At 43.9% G+C, this 23,565-nt stretch overlaps 1 protein-coding gene across 2 annotated transcripts in view; it reads right to left on the reverse strand.

The window, feature by feature from the left end:
• The window catches only part of VPS26C (VPS26 endosomal protein sorting factor C), a 35,551-nt gene extending 12,644 nt beyond the window's left edge, over window positions 1–22,907 (reverse strand). The window contains exons 1-4 of one of the 2 annotated variants that reach the window (XM_073617206.1): window positions 22,794–22,907; window positions 8,306–8,449; window positions 5,233–5,382; window positions 1,730–1,810 (exon numbers count right to left, since the gene is read on the reverse strand). In XM_073617206.1, the coding sequence (XP_073473307.1) occupies window positions 1,730–1,810; window positions 5,233–5,382; window positions 8,306–8,422 (348 nt within the window). In that variant the 5' untranslated portion in view covers window positions 8,423–8,449; window positions 22,794–22,907. Of the gene's footprint in view, window positions 1–1,729; window positions 1,811–5,232; window positions 5,383–8,305; window positions 8,450–22,159; window positions 22,326–22,793 lie in introns of those variants that run through there. The other variant, XM_073617205.1, reaches the window with a different exon arrangement.
• Window positions 22,908–23,565: the final 658 nt, after the last annotated feature.

The raw sequence follows: 23,565 nt of genomic DNA on the forward strand, positions 1-23,565 counted from the left end.
GCACCCTGAAGCCTTCTTCACAACAATTGAACCTCTCTCCTTGAAGTTCTTGATGATCCGATAAATGGTTGATTTAGGTGCAATCTTAGTAGCAGCAATATCCTTGCCTGTGAATCCTTTTGTGCAAAGCAATGATGACTGCACATATTTGCTTGCAGAAACCATGGTTAACAGAGGAAGAACAAATGATTTAAACCACTACCCTCCTTTTAAAGCTTAAGTCCATTTTTCTAACTCAGGCCTGTTTCACACTGGTGTGACATACGCTCCGACTTTGGGAGCACATCTCACATGATGTGTACAAATCAATGGTTCCCTATGAGAGCTGCCTTAACTGGTCTGGTCTGACACAAGCCAGTCTGACTTTGAAAAAGGTTTCTGCACTACTTTGGTCCGACTACTTCAGCCCAATCAATATCACTGAAGTCAGATCCTTGTCCTTACCATTCGACTTGTGACATCTGACATGGTGATTACAGCAGCAGGAAAAGGAATTTATGTCACACTGAGATTGTTTTGATTGGTCAAAGGACAAGTCAGACTATCTCAAAGTCAGAGCAAAATCATATCCTGTTCATTCAAGTCAGATGGAAGTAGGACCGATGTTGCAGGGAAAAGTCGGATCGACAGTCGTACAACAGTTGTGTCGTACCAGTGTGAACCTGGCCTCAATCAGCATTACAGAGTAATTTCCAGCCTTGTCCTCGTCAATACTGACACCTGTGTTAACGAGAGAATCACTGACTTGAGGTCAGCTGGTCCTTTTTGTGGCAGGGCTGAAAAATGCAGTGGAAATTTTTTTTTGGGGGGGGGGGGGGGGGATGAAGTTCATTTTCATAGCAAAATGGGACTTTGCAATTAATTGCAATGCATCTGATCACTCTTCATAACATTCTGGAGTATATGCAAATTGCCATCATGAAGTCTGAGGCACCTCATGCTTTCATCCTCCCCCCCACTCCCCTAACCAAGCCTCTCTCAAAAGAACAACATGCATATACCACTTAAGCCCATTCCATCGCATTCACCATAACCTCAACATATTACCAATATATTCCCGGCGTTGAACCTAACCTACACCGCAACCGATTACGCCCACTTACCGCTTAGAAATCGATGACCAAGACCACTTTATCCATAAACAAATAGACCTTTAAATGACCTTGTTGTTTGAGCTACTTGCAGCTCATAGCTGTTGTCCGCATGGACCTGTAGAATGACTCGGAAATGGAGCAATGTTCTCAAGGTTTATGCATTGCTACATGACTCTCACAACACAAATATGTTTTACCAATTGTTAACCATACAACTACTGTCCTAAATCTCAGTATGTTATTCTTTCTCTTAAAAAAAATCTTTATGGAAAAAAAAAACAAAAAAAAAACAAAATCTGAGGCAGCAGACTTTGTGAAAATTAATACTTGTGTCATTGTCAAAACTTTTGGCCATGGCTGTATGTGCTGCCGTGCATTGTGATGCATTACAGTATGTCAGAAAGTACTGCAAGGGGATAGAACATATCCTATTTTTTTTTCAAGGCACGCCAATGTAGCACAGTGGTATCAAATGATGTTAAAGTACATAAAGGAAATTGCATTGTTGCATTGACTTGTTCTTACGCTCAGCAACGCTGCGAGTGTGACTGAACCCCTAAGTATAATAGGCTAGATCTACAATCTTATTGCCCCATTTGTGTCCAGCTTTGGTGACACCTCTGTGCAGCACCTACCTGTGAGTGAATGATAAACTCACACGTTTTAGTCAAGTCTTTGGCCAGCAGAGATCGCTTCATATCACAGCGGAGGGTGTACTGGAAGAAACACAGGACAGTCCCAATATCAATTACAAATGGCTACATACAGAGGCAGAAAACACAATTTTTTGCAGAGCGGTGAAGGGTTAGAACTTCTATGGGGTTTTTTTTAATTGCTGTTTATGCTGGTGACACAGGTGCCTTTTAATTCTAATAGGGGTCACAAGGACAGGAAAAAAGAAAATCTCCCTAATGAGGATGCAGACAGTAACAAAAGTTTAACAAAAAAACTTCAGAATTTTTCCTACTCGAAAACTAAAAACATTTTAGCCTGTCTTGACAGCAAGTAAGGAGATATTCCCATCTGTGTCCCGATGTGGAAGTAAGGGTCTGCTCAATACAAAACTAAATATATGTTCTGACTGAAGTGGAATGTTAAGATCTGACTAAAAAGGCAAAACTTCTTTTTTCTTTTTTTTTAATAGATTTGGATATAACGGTGAGGGGTTAGAACTACAATCATGGTTTTTTTGCGGTCAGTAGGGTTGCACCGATACCGGTACTAGTATTGGTGCCGATACCAAGCATTTGCCTGAGTACTTGTACTCAGGCAAATGCTCCGATACTTGACCTGAAACCTGGGCAGTCAGGGGGATGAACGCCGCAACGGTGGAGGGAGTTACAAGCACCCCGATATCCCTGTATAGATTTAAATAAAACAGCTAGGAGCCGCCCTCTCTCCTTCCCCGCAGCTGTCAGCTGCTTTATTGAAATCTATACAGAGAGATCGGTGCTTGCAACTCCCCCACCAATCACCCCTGACTGTCCCCTGTGTCCTCCTCCAGTCCCCCTCTGTGCTCCTCTGGTCAGGATGGAGAGCGGAGGAAGGAGCCGGTATATATGTCATTTACCGACTCCTTCCTTTTCTGAATGAACAGTCAGTGATCACTGACTCTGTCCATTCATACCTGAGCATTGCAAACTGTTTACGATGTCTCAGTTTATGAATGGTGAAGAGCCGCTGTCTCCTGTCCATTCATCTTCAGTGCAGCTGAGGCTACAGAGAAAGGGACTGGGGAATCTGTGTCCTTAGTCCTTTTCTCTGTCTCAAAAGGGAGATGTTAGGGGTCTGTTAAGAACCCTGATATCTCACCAAAGCCACCCCCCCCCCCCAAACAGGGCTGAGATAGATATATATATATATATATATATATATATATATATATATATATATATAAAAAAAAAAAAAAAAAAAAAAAAAACACACAAAAGAATTGTAATAAACAAATATTTAAAAAGTTAAATTGAAAAAAAAGTTTAAAAAAAAAACAAAAAAAAAAACACCACACACACCACACACCGATACCGTCCAAATGTCTAGTATTCTCCACAACACACGCGCCAAGTTCCTCAAAATCTGGGAACCATGTTTGACGTACGCCTTCCCTGATTTCCCCCTGACAAGCATGGGTCGGCTCTAATTGATGTTTTGAGTGACCCCGGGTCCTTAGGCTGGATTCACACCTATGGCATTTTTTGTTCTTTTTGCATTTTGCAGATTTGCACTACAGAACGTGTTCCATAGGAAACCATGTTAAATGGAATGTAGTGCAAATCTTCAAAATGCAAAAATGCATAGGTGTGAATCCAGCCTTACCCCTCTTCTATCTTTTTTACTTTACTTTTCCCTCTCTCCCCTGTCTTGCTCTCTGCTCTTTTCATGGGTTTTTCAGCCCCTTTTGGCTGTCTATTGGTGTCAGGATTGCCCACTAAGGAGGTGTTGACATAAAGGTCCTGACTACCTTGGTAATTATGGGGTTTTCCCCCCCAAAATATGTGTTGTTCAAGTTGGATGTGTCTGTTTGAGAAGAAGGCTCTTCCTCCTTTGCTTATGCTGTGTATGTACACTTATGTTCTCTATGTCGCCAGTTGTAACCCCTGACTAGGTGCGTTTGCATTGCTGTACATTTTTGATATACCTACAATAGCAATTATTGAACAAGAAAAACAGTGGGGGGAGGGGAGCCTGCTGTACACCATGCTATGTCAGCAATGGGAAAAATGGAACAAAATGCTACAAGCATTTGTCGCCCACAGGACAGGAGCAACAAATAATGGGGGAGATTTACCAAAACTGGCAAGTGCAAAATCTGGTGCAGCTCTGCATAGTAACCAATCAGCTTCCAGGTTTTATTGCCAAAGCTTAATTAAACAAACATACCTTAGAAGCGGATTGGCTTCCATGCACAGCTGTGCCGGATTCTGAGTGGACCAGCTTTAGTAAATCTCCCCCAGTGTGTAATAAGACTTCTTACAACATATTTAAACTGTCCTGTTGCTTAAACTTCCATTGCACTCTCAATAGAACATGTTTGTCTGTGTAAAAATGCCTAAGGCCGGGTTCACATATCTGCGGCCGCGTTTCACAGCATGAGGTCTGGTGCGTTCCAGGTCCGAGTTTTAGCCCGAATTTGCACCTGAACCCGACCCAAACACGCACCGGACCCTTTTACAATCCGGATCGCAGCCGCCCCGGACATGTTTGAACTGGCTACACTGAGAGGCAGTCACACTTGCCTCTAAGGCCAGGTTCACACATATGCAAATTAGATGGGGGTTTGCTGGCATTCAGTTCACATGACAGGCAAGTGTGACCGGCTCTCAATGAAGCCGGTTCACACATGTCCTGGGTGGCCACGGTCCGGATTGAAAAAGTGTTCCGGTGCATGTTTAGGTCCGGTTCAGGTGCGAATTCAGTCTAAAATGCGGACAGGAACCACACCTGAACCAGTGTACAGGAACGCAACCGACCCCATGCTGTAAACCGCAGCTGCAGATATGTGAACCCGGCCTAAAGGAGAAGCATGTCCAAAGCTTTTTTGGCCGTACCTCTATGGATCACAGGAGTGCAGCTCATTTTGCACTCCTGTGACTCGTTTCAGCCGACAGCACGCTGTTGGCTGATGTCACAGAGCCCACCCAAGCTCTGGAACGATCCCGACCATATGGGTGGGATCCACGCAGATGCCTGGACCGGCAGCTGGCTTAGGCTCTCAGTGAGCCGCTGAGAGCCTGAGCCAGCCGCTCCTGCCCCCTCCACAGCTCAGCGCTCCAGTGAGTGCTCGAGGGGCAGAGCAGAGAGCCGTTAACTGATGCGTAGTTGCACATCACTGCTAAGATAGAGTCATATCCCAAAAGCTAATTACTGACTCTGCTTTGGCAAGAAAAATTCATTTGCACACTGAAGACATTTAGTACACAAAAAAAAATATCAGTGCTGCATTTTGCACATATTTACAGCAAGATCATGCAAATGTATGTTGCATTTGTGAGTAAATAATTAGTTTTTTTATGCTTCATAATGCAGAAACATGCAGTTTTATTTGTATTGCTCTGGGTCACACTCCATTACTGCCTGTGACCAGAATGAAAACACATTCCTAGAACACACAGAGTGTATGGAAAGCCGCCTCACTCACCTGAATGTTGACAAAGACTCCATGGTACGTCTCATATAGGACCTTATTGCTCTTCATGACAAGGGGGAATTCAAAAGGAATTTCTGTTTTACCACTGGGAACTTTTCCTGGCTTAACCATCTCTACAGTGCTGCTGATGATTTGAATTGGCTGAAATAAATCAATCGCCGCATTTAGTGATTTAATATTAAATAAGGGATTACATGCGCCTCTATACAGACTAGCCAAAGACTTATGTTAAAGGGCAACTCAAGTCATATTGTGATTTAATGTTATTAAAAACTATCTTTCCTTTTCAATCTGCATCTCTGTAATTTTATGTAAAATGCAATGCAATATAGCTACCTGGAGGCCTTCTGTACACAGATGGTATAAAACACCCCGTGAAAATGTAATTTCTGGCTTGTGTGATTGGCTTATTGATTTTCCCAGAAGTCTGCACTAAAATACAAGTCAGATTTTTGGTATCCCCTGCAACAAAAATGTCTTGTGAGATACTGCCAAAGGAAAATCACGTCTAAAAAGGGATGCAGACCACGCTAATGTCCTTATTAGAGCCCTGCAAGTGCAGCAGCTAATTGATAATTATAAAACCACTCCCATACAGATTCACTCCGCACATGGACAAAGAAACAGATCGATTTCTTCAGAATAACAACAAGGTATGAATCTGCAACAAAGTTTGTTAAAATCCCTGCAATGTACATAGATCACCCAGAGGGGAATGTTTTTGGAGTGGATTTACTCTTTAAGCCTGGTTTCACACATGTGCGGTGCGAATTGAAGCTCAGGTTTCACTGGGGAGATAACAATCTCCTGTTCAACGGATTCATTGCGTTTTTGCTCAGGATTAGAGAGCAGGGAGAGGGGGGGGGGAGGGAGGGAGGGAGGGGGGGGGAGAGGGGGAGGTGTAGTGAGGAGAAAGAGAAAATCCTTGTTCAGAACGCAATGCATCTGCGAATCAGATGCGTTCCCATAGGAGATAATAGGCTTGTAGTTCGCACCGCAATGCCCAAAAAACGCACACGTTTTTTGTGCAATGCGCAGTGCGAATGCAACGCACATATGTGAACCAGATGCATTCATATGAATGTATTTTAAAATGTCCTGCGAATTAGATGCGGTGTAAGCCGCACCTAATTCGCATAGGTGTGAACCCGGGCTAAAGCAACAATCCAGGCAGAAATGAAAAAAAAAAAACTGACCCAGATGCATTTAGAATGCATTTTTATCTGTGTCGGATAATATGGCAATGCTGGCAATGGACCAACATACAGAGGCAGCAAAGATCAAGGCATACAAGGTGGTGAAATTCAACAGTGGGTTCTCCGGGACCTACTAGGTAGGTTATGAACTTCCAACCATAGAGGGCAGCATTGTGCAATTACTTGTAATAGTCATCCAAGGGGTGGGGGGGGGGGGGAGATATTGTTCAAGGGGAAAAGGGAGTCATGATGAAAAAAGGAATGGGAAGAAGTAGGTAGAGCGAGTGGGGCAAGGAATTTTTTTCCGAGGGGCCCAGGACCAAAACCAAGGTGAAAAACTATAGACAGCCAAGGACAGAGGGATTCAGAGAGGAAATGGCATAATTAAGCCATGGGTTCCAAATCTTTGGTATTTGGGCTGCAAGTCTTTGAGGAAGCAGGGTAGTTTATCATTAGCAAGTATCACATTTATGTGCTCTTTTACTTCCTGCAAATTGACTCTGGATTTCTTCCAGGCTTTCAATTAGGGGTCTTTTTAACCTCCACTGGGAAAATTGAAGCCTCAGGTAGTAATTCCTTTCCACCACAAGATATCCAGCATCTTCCAGGTTGAATGACGCTCAGTATCAGACTGAGGACATGGTCAATGCAGGCCTCAATGCAATGACCGCTGTGTGGGCCCCTGCAGTCACAAATGGAAACCAACGTGCCACACCACTGCTAAGGGGTCTAGATACAATTTTATCCCAATAAAAGGTCAGGGAGGCAATCCAAAAAGTAGCCAACACATTTTATTTAGAGCTAGAAAAAAAACATAAGGACATCTACATATCAATACATGTGACATCGGATTGATACAGAGATGTCCTTCTGTGTTTTTCTAGCCATGATGAAGGGAACACCTGAAACACATTGGGCACTTTTTGGATTGTTACCCTGACTTTTATTGGAATAAAGTTGTATCTGCACCTCTTAACAGTGGTGTGGCGCATCAATTTCCATTTTTGTTACATTGTGCTACAAGCCAAGGAGACCATAGTCTTGGAACCAGAATTTTCACATCAACATCAATACTTTAACCACTTCAATACCTGGCACTTTCACCCCATTTCTGCCCAGGCCCATTTTCAGCTTTCAGCGCTATTGCACTTTGACTGACAATTGCACGGTCATGCAACACTGTACCCAAACAACATTTTTACCATTTTTTTGAGACAGATAGAGCTTTCTTTTGGTGGTATTTAATCACAACTGGCTTTTTTATTTTTTGTTAAATAAAAAAAAAAAAAGTTCTGTGTTTCTGTGATAAAAATTTGTAAATAAGTATGTTTTCTCCTTTACTGATGTGCGCTGATGTGGCAATGATGGGCAGTCTTTGTGGGCACCTATAGGTGGCAATGATGGGCGGCAATGATGGGCACCGACAAGCATCACTGGTGGGCCTGGACTGATAATCACTGCAATTATCAGTGCAGATCCCTTCTGTCAGGAGAGATGACACAGCTGATCACATGGTAAAGAGCTCAACACATTTACCGTGATCGGAGATGCAGTGTGTTGGAGCGACACACCCCACTACCGATCGCCACCCACTACAGATCGGGGCGCATAAGTGGCTTATTTTGCTGGTTGCCATATGACGCCCAGTTAGAACGGGAGAGCCACTGCCCGGCCGTCATTTTGCTATAGGCCGGGTGGAATGTGACTAAGAAAGCAATGACAGAGTCTCAACCCTATGTGTCCAGTGCTATTTTTCACGGTTCTCAACATACACAGATGCATTATTGAGGACCGCCCAGTACCTAAGAGATGAAGAGGACCCTGTGTGAACGGAAATGGAGCATTACGTTCTGCTATAGTATATTTACCTTTACTGAATTGTAGAAGGCCTCAAACACACCAACGCTCTTCGCACTAAGCTGCAGATTAACAGACCCCTCCATTGTGAGGGTGATGCCTTGATGCTGAACCGTGTCCTTACTCATCACCACCACGACTCCCGATAAGACTTCCTATAGAAAGAGCAAAGAATGGTCAGCCATTTACACACACTGTACAATGAAACGAGAACCGGGCAGCACAGAAGTTTTGGTTATATTTATTTTCCGAAACTCTAGGCAAACAAATACATTTTTCTTTTTATATACCAAAAGTTTTTAATTTGGAGGTACAAAATCAATTGCAGTAACAGAGTACAAGACATTTAAAAGTTGCTCAATTGTGGAAGTAAGTCATGGCATAAAAAGTTGGGGGGGGGGGGGGGGGTCTGGAAGGGTATAAATACAAAAATTTTATCGCCACCCCATCATATTTTTTGTTCTAGACACCCCATCTTTCAACATGGTCAGATTCTTGACAGCTAATGGGTTGGCAGTACAGTATGGTCAAAGGCCCACACCCAGCCTGCTCATTGGACAATAAAGGAGCAGCAGCAACTCTATGCAGTCCACCTGTCGGCACGTGTGTGTACAGCTGTTGGCCAAAAAAGTTTTGAGAATGACACAAATATGAATTAATTTTCACAAAGTCTGCTGCTTCACCATTTTTAGATCTTTTTGTCAGATGTTACTATGGTATACTGAAGTATAATGACAAGCATTTCATAAGTGTCAAAGGCTTTTATTGAAAATGACATTAAGTGTAATTTACAATTTGCCCTGGCATGCTGTCAATCAACTTGTGGGCCACATCCTGACTGATGGCAGCCAATTCTTGCATAATCAGTGCTTGAAGTTTGTCAGAATTTGTGGGGTTTTGACAACATGGGATTGACCACATGTTCTCAATGGGATTAAGATCTGGGGAGTTTCCTGGCCATGGACCCAAAATGTTGATGTTTTGTCCCCTCAAGCCACTTAGTTATCACTTTTGCCATATGGCAAGGTGCTCCATCATGCTGGAAAAAGCATTGTTCCTCACCAAACTGTTCTTGGATGGTTGGGAGAAGTTGCTCTCAGAGGATGTTTTTGTACCATTCTTTAATCATGGATGTGTTCTTAGGCAAAATTGTGAGTAAGCCCACTCCCTTGGCCGAGAAGCAACCAAACACATGAATGGTCTCTGGATGCTTTACTGTTGGCATGACCCAGGACTGAAGGTAGCGCTCACCTTTTCTTCTCAGGACAAGGTTTTTTCCAAAGGCCCCAAACAATCAGAAAGGGGATTCATCAGAGAAAATGACTTTACCCCAGTCCTCAGCAGTCCAATCCCTGTACCTTTTGCAGAATATCAGTCTGTCTCTGATGTTTTTCCTGGAGGGAAGTGGCTTCTTTGCTGCCCTTCTTGACACCAGGTCATCCTCCAAAAGTCTTCTCCTCATGGTGCATGCCGATGTACTCACACCTGCCTGCTGCCATTCCTGAGGAAGCTGCACTGGTGGTGCCCCAATCCTGCAGCTGAATCAACTGTAGGAGACCTGGCTCTTGCTGGACTTTCTTGGGTGCCCTGAAGCCTTCTTCAGAAATGCAGTGGAAATTTTTTTTATGGGATGAAATTCATTTCAATGGCAAAGAGGGACTATGCAATTAATTGCAATTCATCTGATCACTCTTCATAACATTCTGGAGTATATGCAAATTGCCATCATAAAAACTGAGGCAGCAGACTTTGTGAAAATGAATATTTTTGTCATTCTCAAAACTTTTGGTCACAGTTGTACTGCAACAAACACCGATTGGCCCTTTGTGCTGCTCTCCTTCTCTCAGGTGCCCCAGTACAGAGGATAATAGGAAGCAGATATGAAGATAAATTCATGTAATCGAAGAAGCTGCAGTTAAACATTATAAAAGTAGTAGTACAGCCTTATTGTAGCTATATAGCTGTTACGGGGAAAAAAAAAAATTACCAGCAAATTTATAGAGCAGAGTGGAGTGCTTCAAAATGTGCATTATGCTTTGCTGGCTTTGGGACTCCATTTAAAATATTTGATGAAGGAATAAAAAGAAGAGAAAAAAAAATTGAGGAGAGCTTTGGACTGTCAAAGTCATGTGACCTGCCTGTCCTCCAATCATAGAGTTCTCTCGACAGCGTTATGCAGAGACAATCCTCTGAGACACCGTGGTCTACAATATATGAATGGCACTGCATGGTGTGGAGTAGACACAGGGGTTGATTTACTAAAAAACTGTAGAGTGCAAAATATGGTGCAGCTGTGCACAGAAACCAATTAGCCTCCATTTTTTTTTGTTGTTTTTTTTTTTTTAAATTGAACAAGCTGAAGTTAGAAGCTGATTGGCTATCATGCACGGTTGTACCAGAATTTGCACTCTCCCGTTTTCGTAAATCAACTCCACTGTGTCTTTCAGCCGAGAGATGACAGCGGTATCTGCTCTCTGCTATAAACAGATTTTTTTTTTTTTTTTTTTTTTTTTTAAATGAATACACGTTACTGTATTTTTTTATATCTGCCTGTTTTTACAGTTTCATCCAAGGCTACATGCACACAGGATGTTCAAAAAAGTATTTCTGGACATTGGATTGCTGGTAGGAAACTGCTGCTTTAAACAAAAAAATGAGCTTAAAAAAATTGCTGCGCAAATACCATATGACATAAAAAGTTGCAACGACCACCATTTTATTCCCTAGGGCAGTGATGGTGAACCTTGGCACCCCAGATGAAACTACATTTCCCATGATGCTCAACCAAACTGCAGAGTGCATGTACAACATGGGAAATATAGTTCCAAAACATCTGGGGTGCCAAGGTTCACCATCACTGCCCTAGGGAATAAAATGGCGGTCGTTGCAACTTTTTATGTCATATGGTATTTGCACAGCAATTTTTTTTGGAAACAAAAAACCCCAATAGAAACAGTAACGTCTGCCCAATTTTTGTGTATAATGTGAAAGAGGATATTACACAGAGTAAATAGATACCCAACATGTCATGCTGCACACACTCGTGGAATGGCGCCAAATTTCAAAATCTCCATAGGTAACGCTTTAAAAATTTTTATAGGTTACCTGTTTAGAGTTGACAAAGTAATAGTCCATCAACTATAGATTGCTTGATAAATAATAAACTTAAGTCCATGTGCGAAAAATAAATCACCAGTGTGATATAGACAACTTCATATCAACGAAAATTCCTGCTGTGTAAAGAAAAAGTGCTTGATCCACCACCACAGGTAAAAAATGGCCGCTTACCAGAGACTCATGATCCCCCACTACAGAGGATCAGTGAGAGCTGTTAAAAGTATGGTATTCCAGATGACAACCGATGGACTGGGAGCCTTAGAATGTAGTGGAACAACAATGACCTTGATCAGCCCAGATCCTCCTCTTCTCAGGTCTGTCTTCTGTGATCCTGGCCCCTCCCTCCTGTTCAGTGCCCCCTCTATTAGAGGCTGGCATACCACACTACGCAAGTCCTTCGTAAAAACGAGCGTTCTAGATACCTCTTTATAGCTGTCTTCAGACAGAGACACAGCTGACAGGCAGGAAGGAGGGGGTGAGGGAGGAGAGAGAAGAGGAGAGCAGGGCAGCATATGACGGAGAGATGCACTCTGACCACAGTGATCAGGGTTGAGTAGCCCTGGTTATCGTGGTCAGTATAGTGTGGGCAGGCTGATTGTAATGGCAGATTCAGGGAGGTTTTTTTTTTTACAGTTTAGAGGGGGGCAGATTACACAGCACAAGCACTGTGCAGTGTAATCTGTTTTAAGGGACCAGAATCTGAATTTTCTTTTTTTTTTTTTTTTTTTGGGGTTAACAAACACTTTAAAAAACAGGCCATAAACCATGCAAATTTCTTTCCTGCAACCACGGGTTACAGAAAGAAAAAAAATTGCAAGATTCCCCCATCAATACAGACAATGCTGACAGGGGATCCGAGCAATCATCTGCTCCCGGCGGGGGGCGGGGGTTGTGTCCCCGCCAGGAGAAGACAGTGATTATTGCTAGTGGTTAGAGAGAATTACAAGTGAATCTGGCAGGCTAGTTTTTTTATTTTATTTTATTTCAGGTACTTATATAGCGCCGTCAATTTACGCAGCGCTTTACATATACATTGTACATTCACATCAGTCCCTACCCTCAAGGACCTTACAATCTAAGGTCCCTAACTCACATTCATACATACTAGGGACCAATTTAGACAGGATCCAATTAACGTACCAGCATGTCTTTGGAGTGTGGGAGGAAACCGGAGTACCCGGAGGAAACCCACGCAGGCACAGGGAGAACATGCAAACTCCAGGCAGGTAGTGTCGTGGTTGGGATTTGAACCAGCGACCCTTCTTACTGCTAGGCGAAAGTGCTACCCACTACACCACTGTGCCGCCCAGTTGTGCCCAAGTCGATTGATCGACTTGGTACAATCAGCCTGCCCACATACAGTTCGAATTTCGGCCGGTTCCTGATGAACCATCTATGGCCGGCCTTTGGGTGGCTCCCCCATCTATGGAGGAGCTACAGAGTAGACATGTGCACTGCCGAAAAATTTGTTCATTTCATTCTTTTTTTTTTTTTTTTTTCAGGGTCATTCGGTATGAGCGTGATTCGTAAATTCGAAAATAAGAAAGAAAATCCGAAAGAATAACTAATAACTTTCCTTTCAAATTTGGCTGTTGGTGAACGGAACGAAACAAATTATAATAGTAATAACTTTTTATTATTATTTATTATTGTTGGACTTACCGTTTAGTGCTGTTCTGGACGACTCCCAGAAACAGAGTTGAGATAGGCTCCACCTCTGGAGGCAGAAAACACGAAATTTAAATCCATAAAGGGCGGCTTTCTGTCCCTCTTCCCCAGTCTTTATCCGAGAACTTCCCTGGAACGGCTTCTAAAAAAAAAAAAAAAAAAAAAAAAAGACTCGTCCAAATTTATAACAGCATATAGAGAGGGAATCCTTGCTGTCCTCAACGACTCCCAGAAACAGAGTTGCCGATAAGTCTAACTCTGGTTTTCTCTAGTCGTCTGTCCAGGACAGCACTAGAGAGGATTGATGAGAACTTACCAGATTGGGGGGGGGGGGGGGTGGGGGACTACCGCTTGGAGGACTTTTCTCCCAAACACTTGGACTTGCACTGAGATAAGGTCCAATCTATAATGATTTATGAAAGTCGAGTAGCTTGACCATGTTGCTGCTCGACAAATTTGCTCTGGTGTCGCTCCAACTCGCTCCACCCAAGAAGCCATGGATCCGGCGTCCACGCTCACCGCACGACCCGGAAGTAATGTGCTGGAAGTCCCGGAACTAGAGGCCTACGCCCGCCCCCTACTGGACTCGCGCCAAGATACCACAGTATCTGGCCATCAGACTGCCGTGAGCCTTGTGCAGGGAGCGCCAGCCCTCCCTGGGCTATCCATGGAGGAGGACGCTGGTATCAGCTCTCTGCAGCCTGACCGGGGGACTTAGATGCCTGCCATCCCTGCTTACAGATACCTGAAGACCTCCTTCCCCCTCCGCCATAGGCAGCCCTGCCTAGGCTCAGGGGAAGGAGAGCTCCCATCTAGCCTCCTCCTCCGGTGGAGGAAACACAAAGACAGGGGAAGAGGGATGGAAGCCGCCCTTTATGGATTTTTGTGTTTCCTGCCTCTGGAGGTGGAGCCTATCTCTAGTGCTGTCCGGGACAGACGACTAGAGAAAAATTCGTATTAGTTACGTTCACTAACAGCCAAATTTGAAAGACAAGTCCAATACCTATAATTTAATATTTAAGTTATTATTAGTTTGTTATTAGTTTGGATTTTACGAATATTCGTTAAACGGGTTTTCGTTAATTCAGGTATTTCCGAATTAACTAATTTGTCGAAATTCGTTAGAAAATTAATTTGGAACGAAACGTATTGCACATGTCTACTAGAGTAACCCTTGGAGAGTAGCATGGTCTGAAGAGGGTACTGTTAGATGGACTTCGGATAAGTGATCAACAAATTAAAGCCAAACGCCAGCTGATACTTTTTAAGCAGTTAGTGCCGGTTCACACGGGGGCGACTTGTCAGGCGACCTAGTCGCCTGACAAGTCGCCTCCCGTTCTGTACAATGGAACCATTCTAATCGGAGCGACGCAAGTCGCTCCGACTTAGAAAAAGGTTCCTGTACTACTTTGGGGGAGACTTGGGGCGACTTGCATAGACTTCTATACAGAAGTCGTTTTGCAAGTCGCCGTGGCAGTCGTGTGCAGGTCACCTCGGTGAGGCGACCTGCAAGTCGTCCTGCCCCTGTGTGAACCGAGCCTTACAGCAAACTATTTCTTTCTTCCTTTAGGTATAAACACTAGGGTTGCACCGATATAGGTATCGCTGCCAATACAGAGTATCTTCACGAGTACTCGCGTAAACCGCTCTGAAACCCAAAACCAATACTTTTGCAGTGCGATTTGAGCCCATAAAAGCTGACTGGGCTCAAATAGCATTGCAAAGAATCATATACAATTTGAACAGGAATGCGTTGCAATTCCTGTCTGAATCGCATGCGGTTTCCGGCACCGCTCCTGAGTGAACCCAGGCTGGGATCACTATCACAAGCCTGGGTTCACACACATGAGCGGTGCAGAAAACCTGAGCCTATTCATTTTTTTATGGGTTTAAATCACACGCAAAAGGTATTGGTACTCGGTATCGATGAGTACTTGACCAACAGTAGCGGTACTCGTACTTTCTGGTAAAAAAAAATAAAAAACACACAGTATCGGTGCAACCCTAATACTTTAACTTAATTTATAAAAGCTGACCATTGTAAGCACCCATCAGTTTCAAAGGGTTTGTCTCAGCCCTTTAACTGCCAGTTTTGCTGGACAGCTTGGTCTGTTAACCACTTGCCCTCCTGAAGATTTCCCCCCCTTCATGACTAGGCCATTTTTTGCAATACGGCACTGTTTTACTTTAACTGAGGATTGCACAGTTGTACCCAAATAAAACATATGTCCTATTGTCCCACAAATGGAGCTTTCTTTTGGTGGCACTTGATAATCTCTGCGGTTTTTATTTTTTGCGCATTAAACAAAAAAATTATTTATTCTGCTACATATTTTTGGTAAAAAAAAAAAAAATCCCAATAAGCGTTTGATTGGTTTGCACAAAAGTTATAGAGTCTACAAACTATGGGATATATTTACGGAAATTTTTTATCTTTTTACTAGTAATGGAGGCGATCAGCAACTTATAGCGGGACTGCGACATTGCAGCAGACAAAGCGGACACTAAGGGACACTTTCTTTTAGGGACCACTGACACCAATACAATGATCAGTGCTAAAAATATATACTGTCACTGTACTAATGACAAAAATTTCTTATCTGAATGCTTCTTTCTGTATTGTACTAAATGACACTTACTAACTGTTGGGGAGGTGCTTGTACTGTGGGAAGGCAGAGATCCGTGTTCCTGCTAAGCAGAAACACAGGATCACTACCTCTCCTTCTCACAGAACGGCAGTCTGCCTTGTTTATACATAAGAAGACCGCCATTCTTACTCTCTTGGGAACGATCGGTGGGTCCCAGCAGAAATTGCGTCCGCCAGACGCGCCAATTGGACACAGCGGGAGCCAATCACAGAGAGAGCAGGTCGGCGGCGGTGCGCACCCCTGACCCAGAAGTGCAGAATCACATGCAGGTACGTGATCCTGTGCAGAGGAGCCGTTTTGCCACCGTATAGATACAGTATATGGTCAGCAAGCAGTTAAAAGGAAGGAATACACCAAGGTTTCCATTTAAAGCATCTGCTTATATCAGTCTCAGGAGCAAAACAGAAGACAATGGCATCTGACTTTTGTAGCAGAAGTATTATAGACCTCATCACTGAGAGAAATATCATTTTGAGGCTACAGAACACAACGGCAAATCTTTCCAGTGGTACTGCAGATGTGCAATCCTGATTTTGGACACCAGGTGGAGCTCATCAAGCACCTTTCCATGTAGTCACTGATACAGCAACACTTTAGTTGTCTTCTAATCATTAGAAGATTATTATTATTAGAATCTAATGCCTCTAAACAAACATTTGTTACATGAAGGCTGGGTTCAAACTTATGCGATGCGGGAACCACAGTGATTCCAGTGTGGGTTCGCACATCACATCCGACTCGCAGGCAGTTCACACAGTGCTCTCTGCGAACTGCTGCGGGTGTCACTGTAAAGTTAATGATACCCGCAGATCAGTTCGCAAAACGCAGTGCGAACCGTGAAATCGGACACTCCAGGCACTGCAGCGTTGCCACCGCTTTGTGCATGCTCTGCTTCTCCCTACCAACTAAATCCATCTTGTACTATGCCCACTGATCCCGGCGGTGTCACATGATCACTTCTCCTGCACTCCGCTCAGCTTCGCCTACCAACTGTAGGGGTAACAAACATTTTAAAGCCCAGTTGAACCCCAGCAAAAAGCAACCCAAAAAAAAAAAAACACTACAAATAGCTTACTTGCTTGTTAGAATGGGATAGTGATCGCTTACCATTCTAGTCTAGATAGTCAAGGAGCCCGCATCCATAGCTGTCTGCACCCCTATTGCATACAGCAGAGCCAGACTGTCACACTGTATGTATAAGCAGTGGTCCCTCTGCTGCAGTCTGCCATGCCCCCTAAAAGTCAGAGCTACGGCCATCCAGTCCACAGGGAGCGAGAGAAGAAAAGCTTTTTTTTTTTAAATTGACAAGGTTGCTTTAAACTGACTTCATTTGCAGACCGAAGTTCATCCCTTTGATCTGTAAATGAACAGAAAGATACAGATACCTTTTATCTTTCTTTTTGCTGAGCAATGTTGTTGATAAACATTGCCGATGCTTTTTTTTCTTTTTTTTGATAGCTGTGAGCAGAGAACTGCTCTGCACTTGCTACATGAATCGTGGAAATGCTGGATTAGGATCGTGGGGGGGGTTTGAATCAAGATTGTGAACTTTTAACGATCGTGGGGGTTTACCCCCCAACCAATAGAGTTACCGAGCCCTTACTCTTTGTTACTCTATCAATAACCAAAAATAAACAAGTAAATAAAACTTCGCTGGAGTTAGAACCAAACTGCATGAAAATAAAAATAAAAATCCACCCTTGCAGTGCCCCCAGGGTAAATTGCTCCTTTAGTCTAGAGCAGTAGTTCTCAACTCCTGCCCTCAGGGCCCACTAACAGGCCAGATTTTAAGTATTAACTTGGGGACATACAGACTAGAATACTGCAATCATGATGTATTTCAGTTATCTTGCAAACCTGGCCTGTTGGTGGGTCCTGAGGACAGGAGGCAAGAACCACTGATCTAGAGGAAGAAGATTAAAGTGGTTCTATTTTTTTTTTTTTTTTACACCTTACTGCATTCTCTGTATTAAGGTAAAAAAAAAAGTCCCAGTAGTTGTATCATCCTCTCCCCCCCCCCCCCCCCAATTACTTACCTGAGTTCTATCTTGATCCAGCGCTGTGCCCGTCTGCAACAGCACTGGTCTCTCTCTCCTCACAGGCTCAGGATTTGACAGCTATTGGCTCCTGCTGCTGTCAATCAAATCCTGTGGACAGGGAGTGGAGGACAGGGCCACAGGGCTTTCCTGCGCTGTTTCCTCGATGGATGCACATAGCCCGGCTTGAGAGCGCCCGCGCATCCCACAGGAAGGAGGAGCAGACAGCAGCGGCAGGGCACTTGAGACGAGAAGGTAAGGGACTGCTCTGTGCAATACCACTGCACAGTGCAGGCAAGTAGAACATCTTCAGAATAAAAAAAATTAGCCTTTAACCACTTCAACGCCGGGCACTTTCACCACCTTCCTGCCCAGGCCAAATTTCATCGCTGTCACACTTTGAATGACAATCACAACACTGTATCCAAATGAAATTTTTATCATTTTATCTCCTGGGAGTGCAGGGGGGGCTTTATAATGAAAGGGGTCTGTGGAAAGTTTTTTTCCTGAAACTTCCCTCTTAAAGTTAGGGTGCGTGTTATACATACGGTAAATTATATAAAAATAAGTGTGTGTCTGTGTACACACACTTGTGCTCATAAGTTTACATACCCTGGCAGAATTTATGATTTCTTGGCCATTTTTCAGAGAATATGAACGATAACACAAAAACATTTCTTTCACTCATAGTGTTAGTGTGTTTGGATGAAGCCATTTATTATCAATCAACTGTGTTTACTCTTTTTAAATCATGATGGCCACAGAAACTACCCAAATGACCCTGATCAAAAGTTTGCATACCCTGGTGATTTTGGCCCGATAACATGCACACAAGTTGACACAAAGGGTTTGAATGGCTATTAAAAAGGTAACCATCCTCACCTGTGATCTGTTTGCTTGTAGTGTGTGTGTGTGTGTGTGTGTGTGTGTGTGTGTGTGTGTGTGTGTGTGTGTGTGTGTGTGTGTGTGTGTGTGTGTGTGTGTGTGTGTGTGTGTGTGTGTGTGTGTGTGTATAAAAGGTCAATGAGTTTCTGGACTCCTGACAGACCCTTGCATCTTTTATCCAGTGCTGCACTGACGTTTCTGGATTCTGAGTCATGGGGAAAGCAAAAAGAATTGTCAAAGTATCTGCGGGAAAAGGTAGTTGAACTGTATAAAACAGGAAAGGGATATACAAAGACATTGAAGATATTAAAAATGCCAATCAGCAGTGTTCAAACTCTACTCAAGAAGTGGAAAATTAGGGGTTCTGTTGAAACCAAACCACGGTCAGGTAGACCAACTAAAATTTCAGCCACAACTGGCAGGAAAATTGTTCAGGATGCAAAGAAAAACCCACAAATAACTTCAGGTGAAATACAGGACTGTCTGAAAACATGTGGTGTGGCTGTTTCAAGATGCACAATAAGGAGGCACTTGAAGAAAGATGGGCTGCATGGTCGAGTCGCCAGAAGAAAGCCATTACTACGCAAATGCCACAAAGTATCCCGCTTACAATACGCCAAACAGCACAGAGACAAGCCTCAAACCTTCTGCCACAAAGTCATTTGGAGTGATGAGACCAAAATTTTGCTTTTTGGCCACAACCATAAACACTACATTTGGAGAGGAGTCAACAAGGCCTATGATGAAAGGTACACCATTCCTACTGTGAAACACGAAGGTGGATCGCTGATGTTTTGGGGATGTGTGAGCTACAAAGGCACAGGAAATTTGATCAAATTGATGGCAAGATGAATGCAGTATGTTACCAAAAAATACTGGAGGAACATTTGCATTCATCAGCCAGGAAGCTGCGCATGGGACGTACTTGGACATTCCAACATGACAATGATCCAAAACACAAGGCCAAGTCAACCTGTCATTGGCTACAGCAGAATAAAGTGAAGGTTCTGGAGTGGCCATCTCAGTCTTCTGACCTCAATATCATTGAACCACTCTGGGGAGATCTCAAATGTGCAGTTCATGGAAGACAGCCCAATAATTTACAGGAACTGGAGGCTTTTTGCCAAGAGGAATGGGCAGCTTTACCATCTGAGAAGATAAAGAGCCTCATCCGCAAATACCACAAAAGACTTCAAGCTGTCATCGATGTTAAAAGGGGGCAATACATGGTATTAACAATTGGGGTAAGTAAACTTTTGATCAGGGTCATTTGGGTAGTTTCTGTTGCCATTATGATTTAAAAAGAGTAACACAGTTGACTGATAATAAATGGCTTCAGCCAAACACTAACCATGAGTGAAAGAAATGTTTTTGCGTTATCATGCATATTCTCTGAAAAATTACCAAGAAATCATAAATTCTGCCAGGGTATGTAAACTTATGAGCACAACTGTACATATATGAAAATTGATCAATCCTGGTGTACTGACGGCCTATCTCATTTCTTGACGCCCAAAAATGTCAGGACAGTACAACTATCCCCCAAATGACCCCTTTTTTGAAAGGCACCCAAGGTAGGAGGCATGGCATGTTTTTTGAAGTTGTAATTTTTTTTTTTTGTCACATTTTTGGAAAATTAAGAAATTCAAAAAATTTGTTTTTTGTTTCACTTTTTTTTCCCCCCATACTGTCACCAGGTGCAGTAGAGTGTCACACTGATTGCTTATACAATTGTCACTAATAGGCAATCGTTTATACATTGTGTACAATTGTGATAGTTGTTATTGACCACAGCTATCACATGGTACAGGTCCACGGTTATTGTCCCTGTACCATGTGATCACTGCGACTAATCACAATCTCATACAATGGCTATGAATGAAAGCCATTCTTTACAAACGACATGTGATCACTGCGATTAGTCACAGTGATCACATGGTACAAGGCCCGCATGCAGCAGCCTGGTACAACGATCTGTGTTCGGACACAAATTTGTTAAATGGGTTTTTTCCTTAATTCTGATTTTTCCAAATTAACAAAATTTGCCGAAATTCGTTAAACTAATTCAGACCGAAACGAACTGCACATGTCTACTCCACTGTAAGTTGTGATCCAGTATCCTAAAAACTTACCATACAGGGTTAAAAAGAGGATGTAAGCCTGATGGGTTTTACTTCCTCTTTTTCCCCCTGCAAAGTAAAAGCATAATGGGATAGTAAGCATCGCATACTAGCCCATTATGTTGCACTTATCTGCAAAGGAAGCCCGCGATGTCCCTGCTGTGTGGAAGCATCCATCTTCACCCCTCTTCCTTCCGGGGGGCCGCAGACTCCGACTCTCTGACTGACTGGCCGGAGTCGCGCAGGAGCCGATGGTCACGACACGTGCCCTTTCTTTAGTGCGCATGCGCCGATGACGTTGGCACAAGCTTATATGGTAAATATAAGCTAAACCGTACACATTAAGGAGATATTTCCAGTACCTACAGGTAAGCCTTATTATAGACTTACCTGTAGGTAAAAGTGGTTGTACAGGGTTTACAACCACTTTGATGTCCCCACTGTATAGGCCAGTGATGGCGAACCTTGGTACCCCAGATGTGTTGGAACTACATTTCCCATGATGCTCAACTCTACTGCAGAGGACATGAGCATCATGGGAAATGTAGTTCCAACACATCTGGGGTGTCAGGGTTCGCCATCACTGGTATAGGATGATGCATAAACTCCGCCCACCGTCCAGACGGAGTGGGGGGGGGGCACTGGAGCGATAGGACCGGCAAGGATAGCTCCCAACTGTCCCTGATTCGGAGCAATGTCCCTATGTCCTCATTTTGTTCTGATCTATATATTTAAAAAAGAAAAAAAAAAAAAAAAAGAAGTGTTTCCCAGTGCTAAACGTTTCATCCAATTTCTAAATTGCTACATCTGTAAGTTTCAAAAGCCAATATAAAGTAATAGTAGTGGGGAAAAAAAATAAATAAAAGCACTTGTGGGTTTAACTAATCGTTTTTTTTTGTAGAATTCTCCTTTAAGAGGGGCGTAGCAGGGGGTGTGTTCTATGCCTGCGTACCTTTTGCTAATAGGAGTCCCTCATTCCCATCTCAAAACACTGGGAGGTATGGGCAAGGAATATACAGCGATCGCCTCGACATAACAAACACTTCACTCACTTCAGAGCTATAATGGTCAATTCAGTACAGATGTCGGTCATCAATGATTGGAGAGCTCTGGCTCTGACTCAGTAAATAAAAAAAAAAAAAAGAAAGGTGGTGTCAGACCTCTGCGGAGAGACCGCTGCTTCCACACAGACAGCAGGGGCCCTTCTCTATAGCATGCAGGCAGGTGACAGGCTTTTCTACTCAAGCGGTTTCCAAGGAAACTGAACTCTAAACCTCTGAACACTTCAGTGTTGCTGCCCCTGGGATGTATTCAGTTCATTATGACCTCTCCAAGTACAGAAGATTGCAGTGACAGCAGCTGCCCCTCCCCTGAGTCTGTGGTCACCTTACCCCCTCCCTGTAGACTTTATTAGCCCTCTTGATCTTGATGTCCAGCACAGTCCCCATCTCTTCTCTGTGACCAGGGTGCTTCCTATGGAAGAGGAAAGTCACATGACTGGATGCGCACATAGTCACGTGGCACCACTCCTTCCTTCCTTCTTTTTTTTTTTTCTTTCAACCAGCTTTATTGAGCCGCAGCCAAGCGCGTGTCCCCGCCCACCCTGGTTACCGCGGCGACGGAGAGTTGGGCGGTGACGTGGCGCTGGTGGCGCAGTTAAATTAGAAATGCGCGGGAGAATGGGGGGGCTGCCCCGCGCGCTGACTCATGACAGGGATTGCCACACGCTGGCTGTATAATGGCCGTCCCGTGGTAAAGTGTCCCATGCCCGGGTGTGTTTTCATACAGTGTTGGTGAGGGAGAGTTCTTCCTTCCCTCAGGCTGTGTGCTGGCGCCGCATACAAAGCACAGCGAGCCCCCTTCCGATGGGTCAGGGCTGACTGACGTAGAGAACGACCGTGTGACGCACATTTATTATTCCCTAGACTGCCTTTTTTCCCCCCTCTCTTCCTCCCCCTCTTGCTAATGATGCAAGCAGGTGAGTAACACGGCCCGCTGTCTCCATGGCGCTCTCCGTTCTGTTACCTCACAACAGCGACCGTGCTGAGGCGGCCACACGCAGCCAACCTGTGAGGTAACGGACGGCCCCGTGCGGCGGTTTTTTTTTTTTTTCTTCTTTATTCTCCCCTCAACGCGATCTGAAAATCTATTGGTCGAGGAGATGCGAGCGGAGAATCCTATTGGAGCCCGTGCGCGAGGGGGGCGTGGCTCCCACCGAGGTCCACCCGCCTGTTGTGGAGCTCGCGCTGGACAGATTAACTCTTCCGCTCCTGGAAAGCAGCGCGAGCCTTCCACATAAACAGGCGGCCCTTAAAGGGGCAGTGCGCATGAGAAAAAAAAAATGAATGTGGGAGACCTGCTAATGTGTCCACCAGTGGAGGAATTCAGAGAGTTCAGTGATTGAAGCTGCCAAGTTTTTTTTTCTTCAGTTGTGATGCAGCGACAGAGACAGATCGAAAGAAATGTGCACTGTATCTAAAATACAGAGGTGTAACTAAATGCTGGCTGCTATTCCTGAGCCTGCCCTGTCATATCATTTAACCCTTTACCTGCCAGAGCCATTTTCGTGTTTTTTTTTTAATTGCATGCATTGTAGCACTACCACAGAAGGAACCGCTGGCGATGATGGGTCCTCCGCTCTGCCACGACTCCATAAGCTGCTCGGTCACCGCTGACACACTTTTAGGGTTCTTTACTAAAGACCATTTGCAACGGACCGCTGGGCAACTAATCACTAACTTGCACTTAAAGGAGCTACAGCACTGTTAACTTGAACCTTAAGTGGGTTACTAGAGTC

This window comes from Aquarana catesbeiana, linkage group LG02, assembly GCF_042186555.1.
Source record: "Aquarana catesbeiana isolate 2022-GZ linkage group LG02, ASM4218655v1, whole genome shotgun sequence".
NCBI lineage: Eukaryota > Metazoa > Chordata > Amphibia > Anura > Ranidae > Aquarana > Aquarana catesbeiana.